Source organism: Oncorhynchus tshawytscha, linkage group LG12 (genome assembly GCF_018296145.1).
Source record: "Oncorhynchus tshawytscha isolate Ot180627B linkage group LG12, Otsh_v2.0, whole genome shotgun sequence".
In the NCBI taxonomy this organism is placed as follows: domain Eukaryota; kingdom Metazoa; phylum Chordata; class Actinopteri; order Salmoniformes; family Salmonidae; genus Oncorhynchus; species Oncorhynchus tshawytscha.
Genome location: NC_056440.1, coordinates 53,433,889 through 53,450,819, shown reverse-complemented (window position 1 = coordinate 53,450,819; position 16,931 = coordinate 53,433,889). Strand labels below are relative to the sequence as shown.

The 16,931-nt window shown below is 39.9% G+C and overlaps 1 protein-coding gene and 1 pseudogene across 1 annotated transcript in view; both read left to right on the top strand.

The window, feature by feature from the left end:
- Window positions 1-239, top strand: part of LOC112264165 — a 124,281-nt pseudogene extending 124,042 nt beyond the window's left edge.
- An 8,918-nt stretch (window positions 240-9,157) lies between these two features.
- Window positions 9,158-16,931, top strand: part of LOC112264030 (sodium- and chloride-dependent glycine transporter 2-like) — a 44,554-nt gene continuing 36,780 nt past the window's right edge. The window contains exons 1-7 of the mRNA XM_024440637.1: window positions 9,158-9,620; window positions 10,902-11,047; window positions 12,253-12,384; window positions 12,566-12,739; window positions 15,525-15,675; window positions 16,309-16,441; window positions 16,680-16,814. Of these exons, the coding sequence (XP_024296405.1) occupies window positions 9,166-9,620; window positions 10,902-11,047; window positions 12,253-12,384; window positions 12,566-12,739; window positions 15,525-15,675; window positions 16,309-16,441; window positions 16,680-16,814 (1,326 nt within the window). The 5' untranslated portion in view covers window positions 9,158-9,165. The remainder of the gene's footprint in view (window positions 9,621-10,901; window positions 11,048-12,252; window positions 12,385-12,565; window positions 12,740-15,524; window positions 15,676-16,308; window positions 16,442-16,679; window positions 16,815-16,931) is intronic.

Genomic DNA, 16,931 nt, shown 5'->3' with positions numbered 1-16,931 from the left:
TTGGGGGAGGGAAAGCTGGTCCTAGATCTGTTCCTATGGGAGACTTCACCCCAGAGTGCTCCAATACAGGTGAATAGAAGTCAAAGGTTGGTGCTCAGCCTCTCAACTTTATTGGTTTTTCTCTTTAGGGGAGGTGCTTCAGGGACGGATCACCTTACGCAAAAACAAAAAGAACCCCCTGCTCACTGTTCATTACAGTTGACCTCCATGACAGGAAGCAGACCTACAGCCTGCAGTGAGTTCACTGATCACATGACAATGATGACATATCAATAGTGTGGCTGAACTGAAATATTCCCCAGACTTTGCCAAAACAAATAGTATTATTATGGTTGTTATTATGAAATGTTTAACGCTTATGGAATCAGAAACAACTTATCGTCATATGGAGCAGTAAATGTAGATTATATAAGTGTGTGGGATTAATCTAAAAAAGAAAAACAGGTAGACTGACTGAGTGCTGAGACAGGGAGAGTGTGAAGTGGGCTTGAACAACAAGCTGTGGAGTTCACTCCATTTTAATACCATACCTATTAATTAACACATTCCCTCATACAAAATCTGAGTTGATTTTCTTGGAAAGTGCCATTTCTTAAAAATGTTTATACTTCGCTGTGGAAACTTAAATGTGGAAACTTCTTAAATCAGTAATGCACAGGGTCAACATTTTCCTGTGACATTCCCACTTCGTCCTCGTTTGCTCTCCCCTTTTATGTACATTATTCTTGCAATTTTTCCGTACTTTTCATAATGTTGCCATCTGTTCTCCCTATTGTAGACCAACCAACCTGGAAATGTTTTATGTATGTTTTGCTTGTTAAATGCTTTCATCTATGCTAGATCAAACAATGATGGGGTGATACAAAGTTAGGCTGGATAACATGTTAATTTTCGATTTATAAGGGCATTTTCAATGGGTTACAGGTCAAATGTGGTGAAAATTGGCATAATGGAAATTGTAATAGATTTAGGTTAAATATTCGGAAATTCTCAACAAAAACTGAGTGGCTTATCAAACAAACACGTAGACTATGGAATGGATGCATTAATAGTTACTTTTCATAAATGTCTATGCTTTAAGACATGTGAATAACAGAAAGGTTGAAAATTCTGATGTTTTCAGCTACAGTTGTGGTCTGTAATATCACCAAGTACACTTTTCAGATGATGTAGACCGGGGAGCTCCAACCCTGTTCTTGGGCAACTACCCTCCTGTAGGGTTTCATTCCAACTGCAGTTGTAACGAATCTGATTCATCTTATGAACCAGCTAATTAGAATTTGGTGCGCTAGATTAGGGTTGGAATGAAAACCTACATGATGGTAGCTCTCCAGGAACAGGGTTGGAGAGCCCTGATGTAGACCCCTTCGGAAAACTGCAGGAGACCCCACACAACCAGAAGAACGTTACCTGACTTTCTGGTCCAGAGATATTGAAACAGTAATGTCATTTTTAAGGGATAAAATATTCAAACAGTCAAATAGTTAAGTATACTGATAGTTAAAAATACTGACAATGCACTGAACATACTATATTAATATAAACAGACTATTTACATGCATACATACAGTGCATTCGGAAAGTATTCAGACCTTTGACCTTTTCCATATTTTGTTACGTTACAGCCTTATTCTAAAATTAATTAAATTGTTTTTTTCTCTCATCAATCTACACACAATACCCCATCAAGATAAAGCAAGAACAGGTTTTACATTTTTTTAAATTAATGTATTAAAATTTTAAAAACTATCACACATAAGTATTCAGACCCTTTCCTCAGCACTTTGTTGAAGCACCTTTGGCAGCGATTACAGTCTCGAGTCTTCTTGGGTGTGACGCTACAAACTTGGCATACCTGTATTTGGGGAATTTCTCCTCTTCTCTGCAGATCCTCTCAGGCTGTCAGGGTTGTGTGGGGAGCGTTGCTGCACAGCTCTTTTGAGGTCTCTCCAGAGATGTTCGATCGGGTTCAAGTCCCGGCTCTTGTTGGGCCACTCAAGGACATTCAGAGACTTGTCCCAAAGATACTCCTGCATTGTCTTGGCTGTGTGCTTAGGGTCGTTGTCCTGTTGGAAGGAGAACCTTCACCCCCCCGTCTGAGGTCCTGAGCCTTCTAGAGCAGGTTTTCATCAAGAATCTCTCTTTAATTTGCTCCGTTCCTCTTTCCGTTGATCCTGACTAGTCTCACTGTCACTGCCGCTGAAAAGAATCCCCACAGCATGATGCTGCCTCCACCATGCTTTGCCTTAGGGATGGTGCCAGGTTTTCTCCCTACGTGACGCTTGGCATTCAGGCCAAAGAGTTCAATCTTGGTTTCATCAGACCAGAGAATCTTTTTTTCTCATGGCCTGAGAGTTCTTTAGGTGCCTGTTGGCAAACTTCAAGTGGGCTGTCATGTGCCTTATACTGAGGTGTGGTATTTTTACCCATCCCTAGCAAATACAGGTGATTAGACTAATTGCATTCTCAACTGAAGATCATGAGTTGGTTGACTATTGGAGTCAGGTGTTGGGGCAAAAGTGTGATACCAACTAGGTCCCCAAGGACTGGAGTTGCCCATCTCTGATTAATATTGATGTGTTCAGTAAATTTGGTCACAGTCTGTGACTATCCTATTTGGCTGCATGCATGTACATTTCAACCCTTAAAAATAGCATTACAGTTTAAGTATCTCTGGCCCAGAAAGTCGGATTCTTACGAGGTAAAGTTCTCCTGGTTCATTGGGGTCAACTGCAGTTTTCTCACAGGGTTTATGTCAGGGGTCTCCAACCCTGTTCCTGGAGAGCTACTCTCTTGTAGGTTTTCACTCCAACTCCAACTATAGCTAAGCTGGTTCAGTTTTTTACCAGCTAATTATTAGAATCAGGTGTGCTAGATTAGGACCTACAGGACGGTGTATCTCCAGGAACAGGGTTGGAGAGCCCTGGTCTAGGTCATCTGAAAAGGGTACTTGGTGGTGCTAATGACCACAACTAGCTGAAAAAAATCTGAATGTTCATCCTTTCTGTGTACTTGCATGTCTTAAAGCCTAATAACTGTACGAAAAGTAACTTAACGTATCCATTCCATAGTCTATGTGTTTGTTTGATAATCGACTCAGTTTGGTTGAGAATTTCAGGATATTTTACCTAAATCTATTACAATTTCCATTATGTCCATTTCCACCAGATTCTAACTTTAACCCGTTGAAAATGGCCTAACTTTGTCACCGATCACTATTTGATCTAGCATGGATGACAACCTTTAACAAGCAAAAGAAAAACAAGCACTTTTTCCCAGATTTACTGGTCTACTACTAGCAGCATAAAGTGTGCATCCCAATTGGCACCCTTTCCTCTATATAGTGTGCTACTTTAGACCACGACCAATAGAGATCTGTAGGGAATAGGGTGCCATTTGGGACAGAATCATAGTGGGTTTTATTTTGTCGTAAAAAAAAAATCTAACAAACCTCCCGCTCTGCATACTCCATTGAGCAGCTCTGCTGAAAACAGAATGCTTTTCCACTCTTCCCCCTCAGAACATAAATCATAAGTTCTGAAAAAGAAAGGATTGCTGGTTCGTGATCAGGTGGCGACTGTCGCCTCGGATTTGGTTTTGCTTAATAAATCTATTTTTCCACTTCTGTCTTTCAATGTGTGTGATATGAATAAATTGTCTTATTGGGGTTCACAGCAAAGCATAGATTGGTAACTTTTTTCTCATTTGAAAGCTAAGGGATTGGTCAAAAGATGACAGTTATTGACAAATCAATAGTCAAATTTTACATGTACATTTAATCCACTCCACAGTGGCCTATCAACTTGAAACTTGTCATTGCTATCATGGACATCCCTAAGATGAACCACAATGAATTTGGTATTGATATCTCAAAAAACTAAAACTTTTAACAACTAATTCTTTGCATACGTAACGCTAATGCTAAAAAAAAACAGCTGCAATCATCTTCTCATGAACCATACGTCAGATTCACTCCAGATTTTGTATTTAAAATCATCACTAAAGTCTTTAATGATTTTAATAAAAAATAGTTGCTGCATTTAAATCTGGCAGCACTGTACCTGTAAATGTACGTTAGCACATATGCTAATCTTCTCACAATTTCCACAGATTGTGCAGTGCCTTCAGACAGTATTCATACCCCTCGACTTTAGTCCACATTTTGTTGTTACAACCTGAATTCAAAATTTACTAAATTGATTTTCTCTACACACAATACCCCTTAATGACAAAGTGAAAACATGTTTTTAGAAATGTTTGCAAATGTATTGAAAATTAAATACAGAAATATCTAATTTACATAAGTATTCACACCCCTGATTCAATATTTAGTAGGAGCACCTTTGGCGGCAATTACAGCAGTGACTCTTTTGGTGTAATTCTAAGAGCTTTGCACACCTGGATTGTACAATATGTGCCCATTATTATTTAAAAAATTCTTCAAGTTGCCAGACTTCAAGTCTTGCCATAGATTGTTAAGATGATTTAAGTTCAAACTGTAACTAGGCCACTCAGGAACATTCAATGGCGTCTTGGTAAGCAACTCCAGTGTAGATTTGGCCTTGTGTTTTAGGTTATTGTCCTGCTGAAAGGTGCATTTGTCTCCCAGTGTCTATTGGAAAGCAGACTGAAACAGGTTCTCCTTTAGGATTTTGCCTGTGCTTATAGATGTATTCTGTTTCTTTTTATCCTAAATACTCCCTAGTCCTAGATGATGAAAAGCATACTGATAACATGATGCAGCCACCACCATGCTTGAAAATATGATGTGATGGACAAAAAGTTCATTTCTTTCATACATTTTTTTGCAGTGTTACTTAAGTGCCTTGTTGCAAACAAGATGCTTGATTATTTTGATTCTGTCATTTAAGTTAGCATTGTGGAGTAACTACAGTGTTGTTGAGCCGTCCTCAGTTTTCTCATATCACGATTAAACTCTATAACTGTTTTAAAATCACCATTGGCCTCATGGTGAAATCCCTGAGCAGTTTCCTTCCTTTCTGGCAACTGAGTAAGGAAGGACACCTATATCTTTGTAGTGATTGGGTGTATTGATACACCATCCAAAGTCTAATAACTTTACCATGTTCAAAGGGATATTATTCAGCGTCAGCCTTTTTAAAAATTTTTTTTTACATATCTACCAATCGGTTCCCCTCTTTGTGAGGCATTGAAAAATCTCCCTGGCCTTTGTGGTTGAATCTGTGCTTGAAATTCACTTCTTGATTGAGGGAACCTTCAAGTATCTGTATGTGTAGGCTACAGAGATGGGATAGTCATAAAAAAATTATGTAACCACTATTATTGAACACGCAACGAGTCCATGCAACTTATTATGCAATGTATTAAGCACAAGCGGGTTGAATACTTATTGACTCAAGACATTTCAGCATTACATTTTTTATTAATTTCTAAAATGTCCTAGAAACAAAATTCCACTTCGACATTATGGGGTGTTGTGTGTAGATCAATGACACAACAGCTCAACTTAATCCATTTTAAACGCAAGCTGTAACACAACAAATTGTGGAAAACGTAAAGGGGTGTGAATACTTTCTGAAGGCACTGTATGTTGCATTATAGAATTATAGCTCTGCTCAGTGATTTCTGCATACCAGGTCACCAACAAAACTTTAACAATAGTGCAAATACATGCCAACGCCACTTGATTTCCATGACATGTCTTGCTTACAGATTATCTGAAATATCACTACATCAAACAATGTTTTCTGCCTGAGCCAAAATATAAGGCAAGAAAGAGTGCCTGGCCTTCAGTGGGGGCCAGAAAGGAGCCTGCCCTCCTATACCTCCTCCCACCAGCCTCCTCTGATCTCATCATCTCCAAATCCAACCTCCACCGTTTTGGCAATAGGGTGTTCTCCAGGGCATCACCCAGACTATGCAACTCCATGCCTTCATCTGTCTGTGGTGGTTGGTAACCACTGGTTATGTAATTGGTTTAAATCAGAATTTGGACTATAGCATACTTTGCTGTAACACCGGTGAATATTTGATTAGCACAAATCAAATCTTTCCATGTGTGAAGTGTTGCATTAAAGTAACGCCATACCCACTTCAAGATCTTAAACTTTCCAAATATAATATCTATGGAATATATGGACAATATAAATTAATTTTAAAAAAAGTGTTTGCTCCAAAGTATGGGCTTGTTGTTTTGTTTTGGATTGATTGTTTTCATTTTTATTATTGTTGTTTAATAGACCTAATTAAAATGTCAACATTGGTCTATACATTTGACAAATCTTAAATTACCCATGGATGTTTTGTGTCATTAGATTATATTTATTATTAGGCTATTTTTATTATTATTATTATTGCTAAATGTCGTCAATAATAAAATGTTCAAAAACTTAAGGTTTTTAATCCTTTTTTATTTTTATTTTCAACAAGGTTCCTCGAGGAACCCTACATTTCAAAAAGGTTCCCCCACAGTGGGAACTCAAAGTACGTCTCCTGCCGTCTCCCATTCTGTGTCTTAGGGAAGGTGTGAGAAGTACAAGGAAAGAGGGGCAAAAATCAATTACAATTATTCCCTGTTGACAAAGTAATTAAACCTTGGAGCAGCCAGCTAATTTTGCAGCGCGAGGCCCTTATCTGTTATGGCCCAGATTTACGAGGGGCGCTCGCCACACGGGTGCAGCTTTGCGTGCAGGTGATTATCGCACATTTAATAAGGCACGCGGACTACAGTGACGCGCTCGTAGACACTGCGAGGTCGGTGGACCGTTTCAGCCGGGTTGGGTGTTATTCGGATTATTTATCTTTCTCAGGGGTTTGGGTTGGTTGCATAACAGTTGTCTGAATAACAACACAATAGGATGCTCATCGGGTATGTTTCGCACGAGAATGAACCAATTTTGAATGAGGGCTACATTTCGTTAACAAAGAAGAAAAAGCTGAACAATGCCGTGCGCAATGCAGTATTTTAGGGCAGGCTATTTGTGGTGCTGGGAAAGTTCCAAAGCCTCCAGTGTAGCGCGATACCCCAATGACCACGTGTAAAAAAAAAGTGTCCTTCTTGCGTAAGAGATTAACAAATGAGTAGCTTCAGTCGTTTCATGAAGACCTCGCCCACTTTTTTTCTATACTTGATCAGTGCTTGTCTCGGTGACGCACACAGAAACGTATAACCCTATATCGCATGTGTGCTTAAATTCCTTGAAGCATAGTAAAGCCTATATATAGCCCGGAGGCTTAAAAAAAATACGTTGCGGCAGTCTGCAGTGTTTGTCATCACACACTTCAGAAATATTTGTACAAGGATAATGGTGTGAATAATTGTTATGGTGGATATTTATAACTTTTGATAAATATACAGTATAGCCCAAACTGAATAGCCTGTAAAAAATATTTACTAACACAGGCTTTATGGAAACGAAAAATGACATTTTAATATTGATAATCATATGTCGTAGCCTATATAATTATGTGTTCCCAATATTAAAATATAGGCTAAAGAAGTAATATATGATACTAGATGTTAAGCTACATGTTCAGTGTTTTCAACATATTACTTTCTTAAGAAATGTTCAATAGCATAAACGCAAAGTAGGCATATTTACAACACAATAAACCCCATAGTTCAGCAAAAATAGAAACCATTTAACGAAATAGTTTCCCCATCAGTGTCGTCGTATCTCCCACGAATGGTACATTTTCGCTTACGAATTGCAGTGCTTGCATGCATTCTCCATCCCCAAAATGTATGTAGACCTACATGCAAATCCTCCCAAGCGCGTGTGTACGTACACATGCCCCCGAGAAAAGTGTATTATTAATCAGCTGGTGAATGAGTCAGTCCAAACACGCACACACTGAGCGGCATGTGCGTGGACAACATGGGCACGATCCTGCGCGTCTTCGCCCGGTGTCGCTTTAAAAATCAGAATCCAAGGCCAATGATTTATCAAACTCTTATTATCAAGAAAATGTCAAGCGAAGGGCACCTTGCTCCGCACTGACGCAAACCCAATCTTTCCCACTGAGGTATAGAAAGCTTTACACTAAGCACGGCCAAATCCACTCCTACTTCTTCCAGTTCTCTTTACAGCTGTTTTTCAACGTCAGCACGTCTTAAGCATCTTCACAAATGGTGAGTAGGCTAAATACTTTGTTTCTTTAAAAAAAATTCTACATTACATTTGTCATTCAAGTTATCTTATTTATCTAAATGGTTGAAGCAGCCTACGTTCGTTTTTGTTTAAATATTTTCATGTATTCAAACTGCGTGCTGGATAATGGGTTATATTTAGTAGGCGCGTTGTGCGTTGTCCATTGTGCAAAAACTTTTCACAACTTGCATTCACTTTGCAATCTCTGAGCAGAAGATGCATTAAGTTCAATCGAAAACACTTGTATTTCGTTCGATATTTTCCAATCAAGGACTTCAAGTAGGGCTATTTGTCTTGAATGTATTTGTTTTCAATTTAAGAGAAACGAAACCAGAGCGTGTCCTTTTAATAGCCTATATGCAAGGTGCTAGATAAAACACGCAGAAACGGTATCTCTTTTTAATTTTTTTTAAAACTTCAATTTAAATGTAGCACGTTTGTGTTTAGAAATCCCGCGCTCTCTTATAATGCTTTGTTTCCTCTTGGTTAGGCAATATATGCGGAGATAGTCATTTGTATTTCTGCACGCCCGGGTCCTCTCAGAGCTGTAGCCTGGTGCCAGTGATCATACATGCCTGCCAGGGAAAGGGGAGCTGTCAAGAGCCCGGCAGCTTGTCTATTGCCCATAAAAATCAGTAGCTGTGTGGAGCTGAATGACATGGGGGGAATGGGGCGTAAAATTAAAGAATCTTGCGAACAGGAGAAGCAAACTCCCGCAGACCGTGATCTGAAGCCCAGAGCAGCGGAGCCAAAACATGCGACAAAGGGCTTTTAAAATACTGCAGAAACAACCACCACTGCTGCATTCGTTTTTATTGTAGGTGATTAGCCTATAGGTTTGATCTGAACATAGTAGCGCTAAAATAATGTCATTCTCAATTCATAGCCTAGTAGTGCTAACACCGACCTGGTAAATGCATCTTAAAGTGGTTCTGTTTGTAAAACCTTTTTATATATTTGTTTTATCCCTTGTCTTGTGTGCTAAGCCTCATTTGTAAATTACATTTTGCAGGATTTCTCCGACCAGAGAGAGATGACCAAACAGCCGGCCAATGCTCCTACCGGTTTTAAACCGTTGCACCAGCCGGAGGGAGCGGTGGGAGTTTCAGCAAACAAACCGTACAATGCCCTTAACCAAACGTCCGCCGCTTACCCGGCCCCTCAGCCAGCACCGTCCAACGAGAGCAAAACTTTCTGTCCCACGGAAAATAAACCGGGAGAAGTCAGTAAAGTCTATGGAACATTTAAAAATGCCGCTCCGGCGGTGCCTGGATCCGTGGCTGCGAACTCGGCCTTACGTAAGGATTCCACCAGCTCAGTTGGTGGTTCTGCTGCCCGGGTTGTCCCTGTCCAGTGCGGGGACCCGCTTAGAGCTACCGGGGATCAAAACAATGCGTCGGGCAACTGGACCACCATGAGTCAGACCACCATCATTCTGGGCGCAGATGGCAACACGTCTGTTCAGCCCGGCGCCGTGACGGGGGTAAGTGGGCTCAAACGAATTGTTTCGATACGGGAGGATAGCCCAACCGGGGTCAGGAGAGTTTAGAGGGGGGTTTCTGGATTACAAGACGAACCGCGGTTTGGAGTGAATGGTGATCTATCTGACATGCAACCTGTATTGCCTATTAAGATAGAGAATTGGCTGTGGTGTTATCAGGTCTTTCACGGATAAGGAGGCCGAGGTGGGGGTGACATGCTGCGGCTGAGAAGTTGTAATTACGGTCCCATGGGACTCCTGAGATAGTCCAGCTCTGGAGCCTGACGCTGAGGGGTGATTTGAGAGAATATGATCTATATAGCCTTTTCAAGTGAATTTCCATTTGCGATGGCCAGATGCAGTAACCATAGGTTGCAATTGTCTATAAATCGAATAGAATTCACCAATATAATAGTTTAGAATAATTCCCAGTTATTGTAGGAGATTATCAAAATATAGAACGAAAAAGGTAGGCTATCGATTTCGATGTTCTGACCCTCTGCCTTTGGCTAGAATAGACTATCTATTTGATACAATTCTGTCACCAAAAGTTGGTGTAAAACGTCATCCTGAAAGTGCTGAATGGAAAGAATCTTCCCACTGCAGTGAGATAAAGGAATATGCCTACTGTAAAATGGTTGTTTGTGTATCAGCGTACGGTAATGGTATATCCCCCCGCACTGCGCTGCTCCGTGTGTCAGGTATAGATAGAAAGAGGGATAGAAACCCCGCATCATGCTCTCTCGGGATTGGTCTCAGTAAACCCATGACAGCGCTTGGCAATGGGTTACATAAGGCTGCGCATTCTGCCCATTGTTCCAATCCCCGCGAGGGCATTCCTCCCCACTCTCCTCCTCTCTCCCCTCCTCTCACTCTAGTCTCCCGCCCGTGCGCCTTTCTGACAGTGCTCCATTGATAAGCTTGGTCCCGGTCTCCCTACCCCTCTCTCCTACCCCTCTTGGCACGGAATCAGAAATGAGGAAATTTGAATGATCCGTATTTATGAATATTCAGATGAATTTGTCATGTCATGTTTTAAAATGCTCGCATCAATCAAATAGTGGTATTCCCGCGATTGTTGTGTGCGTTGAAGCGGAGTGCATTTGTATTTTCTGACTGTTGCAAATAGCCTATACTTGTGGCCATTTTAATAGATCGAATAACGAAACGAATCGTTCGCCCAGAAAGGCAAGGGGTTTGGGATCTGAGACGTTTTAATGATAGGCTATACTAAATTGAAGTCCAATATGGTTACTTAATGTACATGAAACCACTAAAATCCACTGTTTTTCCCAGGAGGACGAGAGTGGAGATGAGAATAAGGCCAGGGGAAACTGGACTAATAAATTGGATTTCATCCTGTCCATGGTTGGTTATGCCGTGGGACTGGGAAACGTGTGGAGGTTTCCATACCTTGCCTTCCAAAATGGTGGAGGTAAGGGGAGTGTTGAGTTGAGAATGTACCTGCACTGCAAATGTCACTAAAGTTGTAAATGCACAATCACCTAAATGCGAAAAATGAATAAAACGTATCCCAAAATGTATCAGTGTTATTTGACTTAGATATTCCATTGCTCCACAATGATATATTTAGATGTTTGGCATCACCCATAATTGATATGAACGAAATTGACGATTTAATTAAATTCGAGGAACAAAATGGGAATAAGTCGATTTAATTGTGTTCCTATCCTGGATGATTTGTATGGTTGTTTTGCCATTGTTTAAACAACTGTATGCTTAACGTATTTTAACATTGTCAAACGAAAATACATTACTTTAATTAATTCACTTGCTAGGCTTATATCATTGGAGTTGAAATGAGTGTCGGAAAACATATTCTTGACTTTCCTGTTTGTTTGCTTTTTCTTCTCAAAGAAAATAGGCGACTTTTTATTATGACAAATGTTCTAAACAGTTATAGAACGCGTCTAGCTAACATTATTTTTCAGCTTCTAGGAGACTACTCTTTCTCGTGGATTTTAGTTCATTTATTTAGGCTTTATGATTGATAATCAGATCTGTAAATAAAATATTATGTATATTATTGTGATTATTATTATTACTAGGCCCATCTTCATTTCAATTTAGTTTGGTCTACATTCATTAATTACCTTACACAACTAATTAGGCCACATGCAAAGCAAATAAATATAACACGTGATTTTTTAAAATTAGCTTTTTTCTATTACAGCATATTGGATAAGTGTCATTCATATTCCACTCACCCAGTTAAATTGTAACAGCGATAGGTTAAGGCATGATACTGATACTCAAATTGTCCCTATACCCATCACGAGGTTGCTACAACCTAACCTATGAATGAAAGTTTACAACGCAGGTGTTATACTTATTTGCTTCCCTTGCATGTAGCCTAATTAGTTGTATAAGGTAACTACAATACAATAATACATAGATTGTAGACGAAAACTAAATTGAAATGAAGATAGCCCTAGTAATATGTCACATTTATTTCATTATTACCCGCTATACATAATCTCTTTATTTCATGAGAAAGGAAGTCGAATTAAGTCTATTATAGCCTTCTGTTTAAATCACGTGTGCCAAGTTGGAGTAATCTCTTTTCAGTTGTACCTGTGCGTTACTTTGAAATGCTTCCCCGTTTCCCCGTGTATATAGGTGCTTTTTTGATCCCCTACCTGATAATGTTGTGCCTCGCCGGGATCCCTATCTTTTTATTGGAGGTTTCCCTGGGTCAGTTTGCCAGCCAGGGCCCCGTGTCCGTGTGGAAAGCCATCCCGGCTCTGCAAGGTAAACTACGCATATACAGGCTGCGATCCAAACTCATAAAGTAACGTATTTAAAACATGTAACATACTCTAACTTCAGAAAAAAAAATGAAAACTACTTATTATGATATAATAACTTTTGATCAAGCTCCTCTGCCTGCTTAAGAGTAATTTATATATTTCGTCTCGTTTATTTATTTTAGGTTGCGGGATTGCCATGTTGATAATATCTGTCTTGATAGCCATATACTATAACATTATTATGTGCTGGACACTGTACTACCTGTTCGCTTCGTTGAAGGGCTCACTGCCATGGGCTAACTGTAAGAACGAGTGGAACACGTTGGACTGTAAGGACAAAGACATGCTTCTCTTAGGTAAGACCACAATGCGCCAGAACACACTATCATGCATGCGCGCACACACATACACATAGGCATCCCATCACCATTGCGCAATGCGCAACGCACCCCTCAGCTAAGGTCTCTTTCTGTAACCTGACCTATAGTGTCGAGTGGCCAGTTATTTTAAGCATTGTTTTCGAGTTTAATTTACATCCAAAAGTGCTACTTTTGCTTACTAGGTTTATTATATAGATTTTTATATTTCTTCTGTGGGTCTCAAGTTCTTTTTTCAACTGTGTGTAGGTTACATGTGTGATATTTTTTCTCCTGGTTATATCTTTATTCTACCCTAAACACGTCATGAGCACAAAGCAGTTATACAAAATGTGTATTTTCCATATTAAGGTGTAGGCTAAGTAGACAAATTAGTTTTTCACTGGTGCAATTATGAGTAATTGTTTTTAGGTTACATTGGGCTACAATTTATTGTTAAAAAAGAGGATAAATTGATAAAAGAAAGGCTCCCAGTATGACCGGATAATTTTCTCCCAGTTGCATGGGGGAAAAAAAATTAAAATCGAAATTTGATTAAGAAAATGCCTGTTTTGTCTGTTGCATTTTAGTGAATTCAGCACAAAAGTTGCTTGCTTGACACATTTACTGTAGTATAGTTGCTGCAGTGCCGCAGTGTGCGCCAGACTGCCCTCTCCTGGTCAATTACAGTAACTGTACTCTCCCTGGTCTTTCTTCTCTGTATCCTTGAATAGCATTGATCAGTGGCGGTTAGTGCCGTTTCAGATGATTGTTTTTAATGAGCATGGTCTTATTTCTATTACAGCATATTGGATGACTGTCATTCATATTCCATTCACCCAGTTAAATGTAACAGCGATAGGTTAAGGCTACTACATGATACTCAAATTGTCCCTATACCCATCATGAGGTTTGCTACAACCTAGTCTATGAATGAAAGTTTACAACGTAGGTGCACACAGGTCGAGAGAAGAATTTGATGTGACACATGTACAGACAGTGGCATTCAATACCGCCTTGCACACTCTTGCCTGCATCTAGCTGACAGTGGGTGTGATCATTAATCCAACAGTTACAAACAAGAGTTTCTTTAGGACAAATTCAGTTATGTTTATCCCCGTTTTGCTTCCGCTTGCTTCTGTTTAAGAAATATGTTTTCAACAGAACCGGCTGAATTAATACACTCCTTGTAGTGGCGATCCCCTATGAACTGCCTCTGGCACAGGAGAGAGCTGTCCATAACACCTCCATAAAAATCAGCTTTCCAAACGTTACTCTTTTGGGGTGGCGTTCCCATTTATTGCGTATATAAATATAAATAGCTCCAAAACTCATATTCCTACACAAAAGGTGCAGAGAGATGCATTCTATAAGCCATCTATGTTATACGGTAAGATCTGTATGTGCTCTCCTCTTACCTGTGCTAAACCTTCCTGGTCACCTGTGCTACCTATATGCACACATGACCAGTGACCCATGACCCCAACATATAATGCTCTCTAGTGTACAAAACAAGTCAGAACAACCCTTGTCAGACAACATATACACAACTCATAAACAGGCCAAAATGACTGCTACACCCCTGATCATGGGTAAATACAGTTCTCAGTTTCATAGCAGCCACATTGTATTCCTTCTCGCATCTACGTTATGTGCTCTCCTCCTTTCACCTCTTCCCTTCACTTGTGGACTTCAATGCACAAGACATCAGCTGTATGACCAGGCAAAAAAAAAACGTTCCAAGCCAAACCGCTACAAACAGCCTACATCATTGTCACCATATTAGCTAAAGTAACATCATAGGCAGCATAGGTAATATAACTAAATCTAAATCTCTCTCTCTATTTCTCTCTTGCTTCTCCTTCATTTAGGAAGAAATTAATTAGTTGAAAACTATTTTCTTTCTCTCTCTGAGTCAACTGCTCATCACATTTTTTTTTGCACTGAAGTGCTAGCTAGCTGTAGCTTATGCTTTCAGTATTAGATTAATTCTCTGATCCTTTGATTGGGTTGACAACATGTCAGTTCATGCTACAAGAGCTTTGATAGGTTGGAGGATGTCCTCCGGAAGTTGTCATAATTACTGTGTAAGTCTATGGAAGGGGGTGAGAACCATGAGCCTCCTAGGTTTTGTATTGTAGTCAATGTACTCATAGGAGGATGGAAGCTAGATGTCCTCCAGCTACACCATGCTACCCTACAGAGTGCTGTTGAGGCTACTGTAGACCCTTTTTGCAAAATATTGTGTTTTAATCAATTATTTGGTGATGTGATTATATTTAGTATAGTTTTATCTAAAAAGGATACATTTTTAAATGTTTACATTTTTTTATGAAATTCACAAAGGAGGATGGTCCTCCCCTTCCTCCTCTGAGGAGTCTGCACTGGCATTGAGGCTGTGTCAACCTGTAGGTTTCATTGGTAATATAAAAAACTTATGATGATTATACAAAGGGAAATTGGATCTACTCTGTCAAACATGATTAACGTTTCTACGTTTATTCTAAGTGTACGCTACATTTGGGAAAAAAAGGTTATTTCATAATAAGCACAACTGGTATTTACAGTTCTGTTACAAGAAAAATAACCATTACACATATAAAACATGCTGGGCAAGAATCTATTCTACATTATACCCACCACCTGAGAATATTGTGAGAGTTGATACAGTTTTTAAACAAGATTATTAAGCTGTCTGTCTGTCTGTCACTGTTGAGATATTTATTTTCTCTGATTCAATACAGTGAATGTAAACCTGTCTGTCTGTCTGTCCTGGTTGTGACAGACACGTGCATCCTCCATGATAAAAACATTACCTCTGTAAAGAACAGCTCGTTCTGCCTGTCGGCTCAAGCCATTGGAAACCTGACCAAACTGGTTAACATGACCTATCCGGATAACAAAACTTACGTCAGCCCCAGCGAGGAGTACTTCAAGTAAGTCAAATCAAAGTTTATTTTTCATATGCAAAGGACAGTGGAAAGTGTAGTGTACACAGTATAATGAAATGCATACTTGCAAGCTCTCTTTGCAAACAATACAACAGCTAAAAAATTATTCAATGACAATATAGTAATTAAAAAATAATAATAATAATAATAACTTGCATCATATTTACATAGATGTTCTATGTTTGAAGTAGGCCTGCTGGCTGATGATACTTGTGATTTCTCATACTATACTGTAAATGTTGGTTTCCTTTCTAACATAATTAGGCCACAGTTATTGGGCTGTATAGACACTATGATTTCCCGCTATTGATTGACATGTAGGAATAATAAATGTCAGATCTGAAATAACTGTTTTATGTGATTGGGAAATAACCTCCTCTCTATCTCTCTCTCTCTCTCGCCCTCTCTCTCTCTCTCTCTCTCTCTCTCTCTCTCACCCTCTCTCTCGCCCTCTCTCTCTCTCTCTCTTTCTCTCTCTCTTTCTCTCTCTCTTCTCTCTCTCTCTCTCTCTCTCTCGCCCTCTCGCCCTCTCTCTCTCTCTCGCGCTCTCTCTCTCCCCCTCTCTCTCTCTCTCCCCCCCCTCTCTCTCTATCTCTCCCCCCCACTCTCTCTCTCTAGGTATAATGTCTTGCACATCTCCAAAGGGATAGAGTACCCTGGAGACATCCGCTGGCCTCTCGCAGGCTGCTTGTTGCTGGCCTGGTTGATAGTCTACCTCTCCCTGGCCAAAGGAATCAAGTCATCAGGGAAAGTAAGATACACATCTCTCTCTCTCTGCTCATGTGGTACCTCCTTTAACCTCCTTTGGATTTGAATAATTTCCCTCTGTGAAATCCCAGAACCATAAAATAAAGTGTTTAGTTCTTTGAATTAATATGTAATGTTGCTCTCTAGTGGGTTTGTTTGTAAACTGAAAGTGTTGAATCAGTGCATTATCACACAACCTGCTAACTCTCCCTTCGTTTTGTTCTTCCTCTCCCATCTCCTAGGTGGTGTATTTCACAGCTACGTTCCCCTATGTGGTTCTGGTCATTCTGTTGTTCAGAGGAGTGACCCTCCCAGGGGCTGGTGACGGCATCCTCTACTTCATCACACCCAAGTGGGAGAAACTCAATGATGCTAAGGTATACATACACACACGTAAGTGCACACAGGCACACAAATAGAATCACAGACAAATGCGTTCACACACACACATTTCTCCGCCCATCCTTCTGTGTCTAACAGTGAGTGTGTGTTAC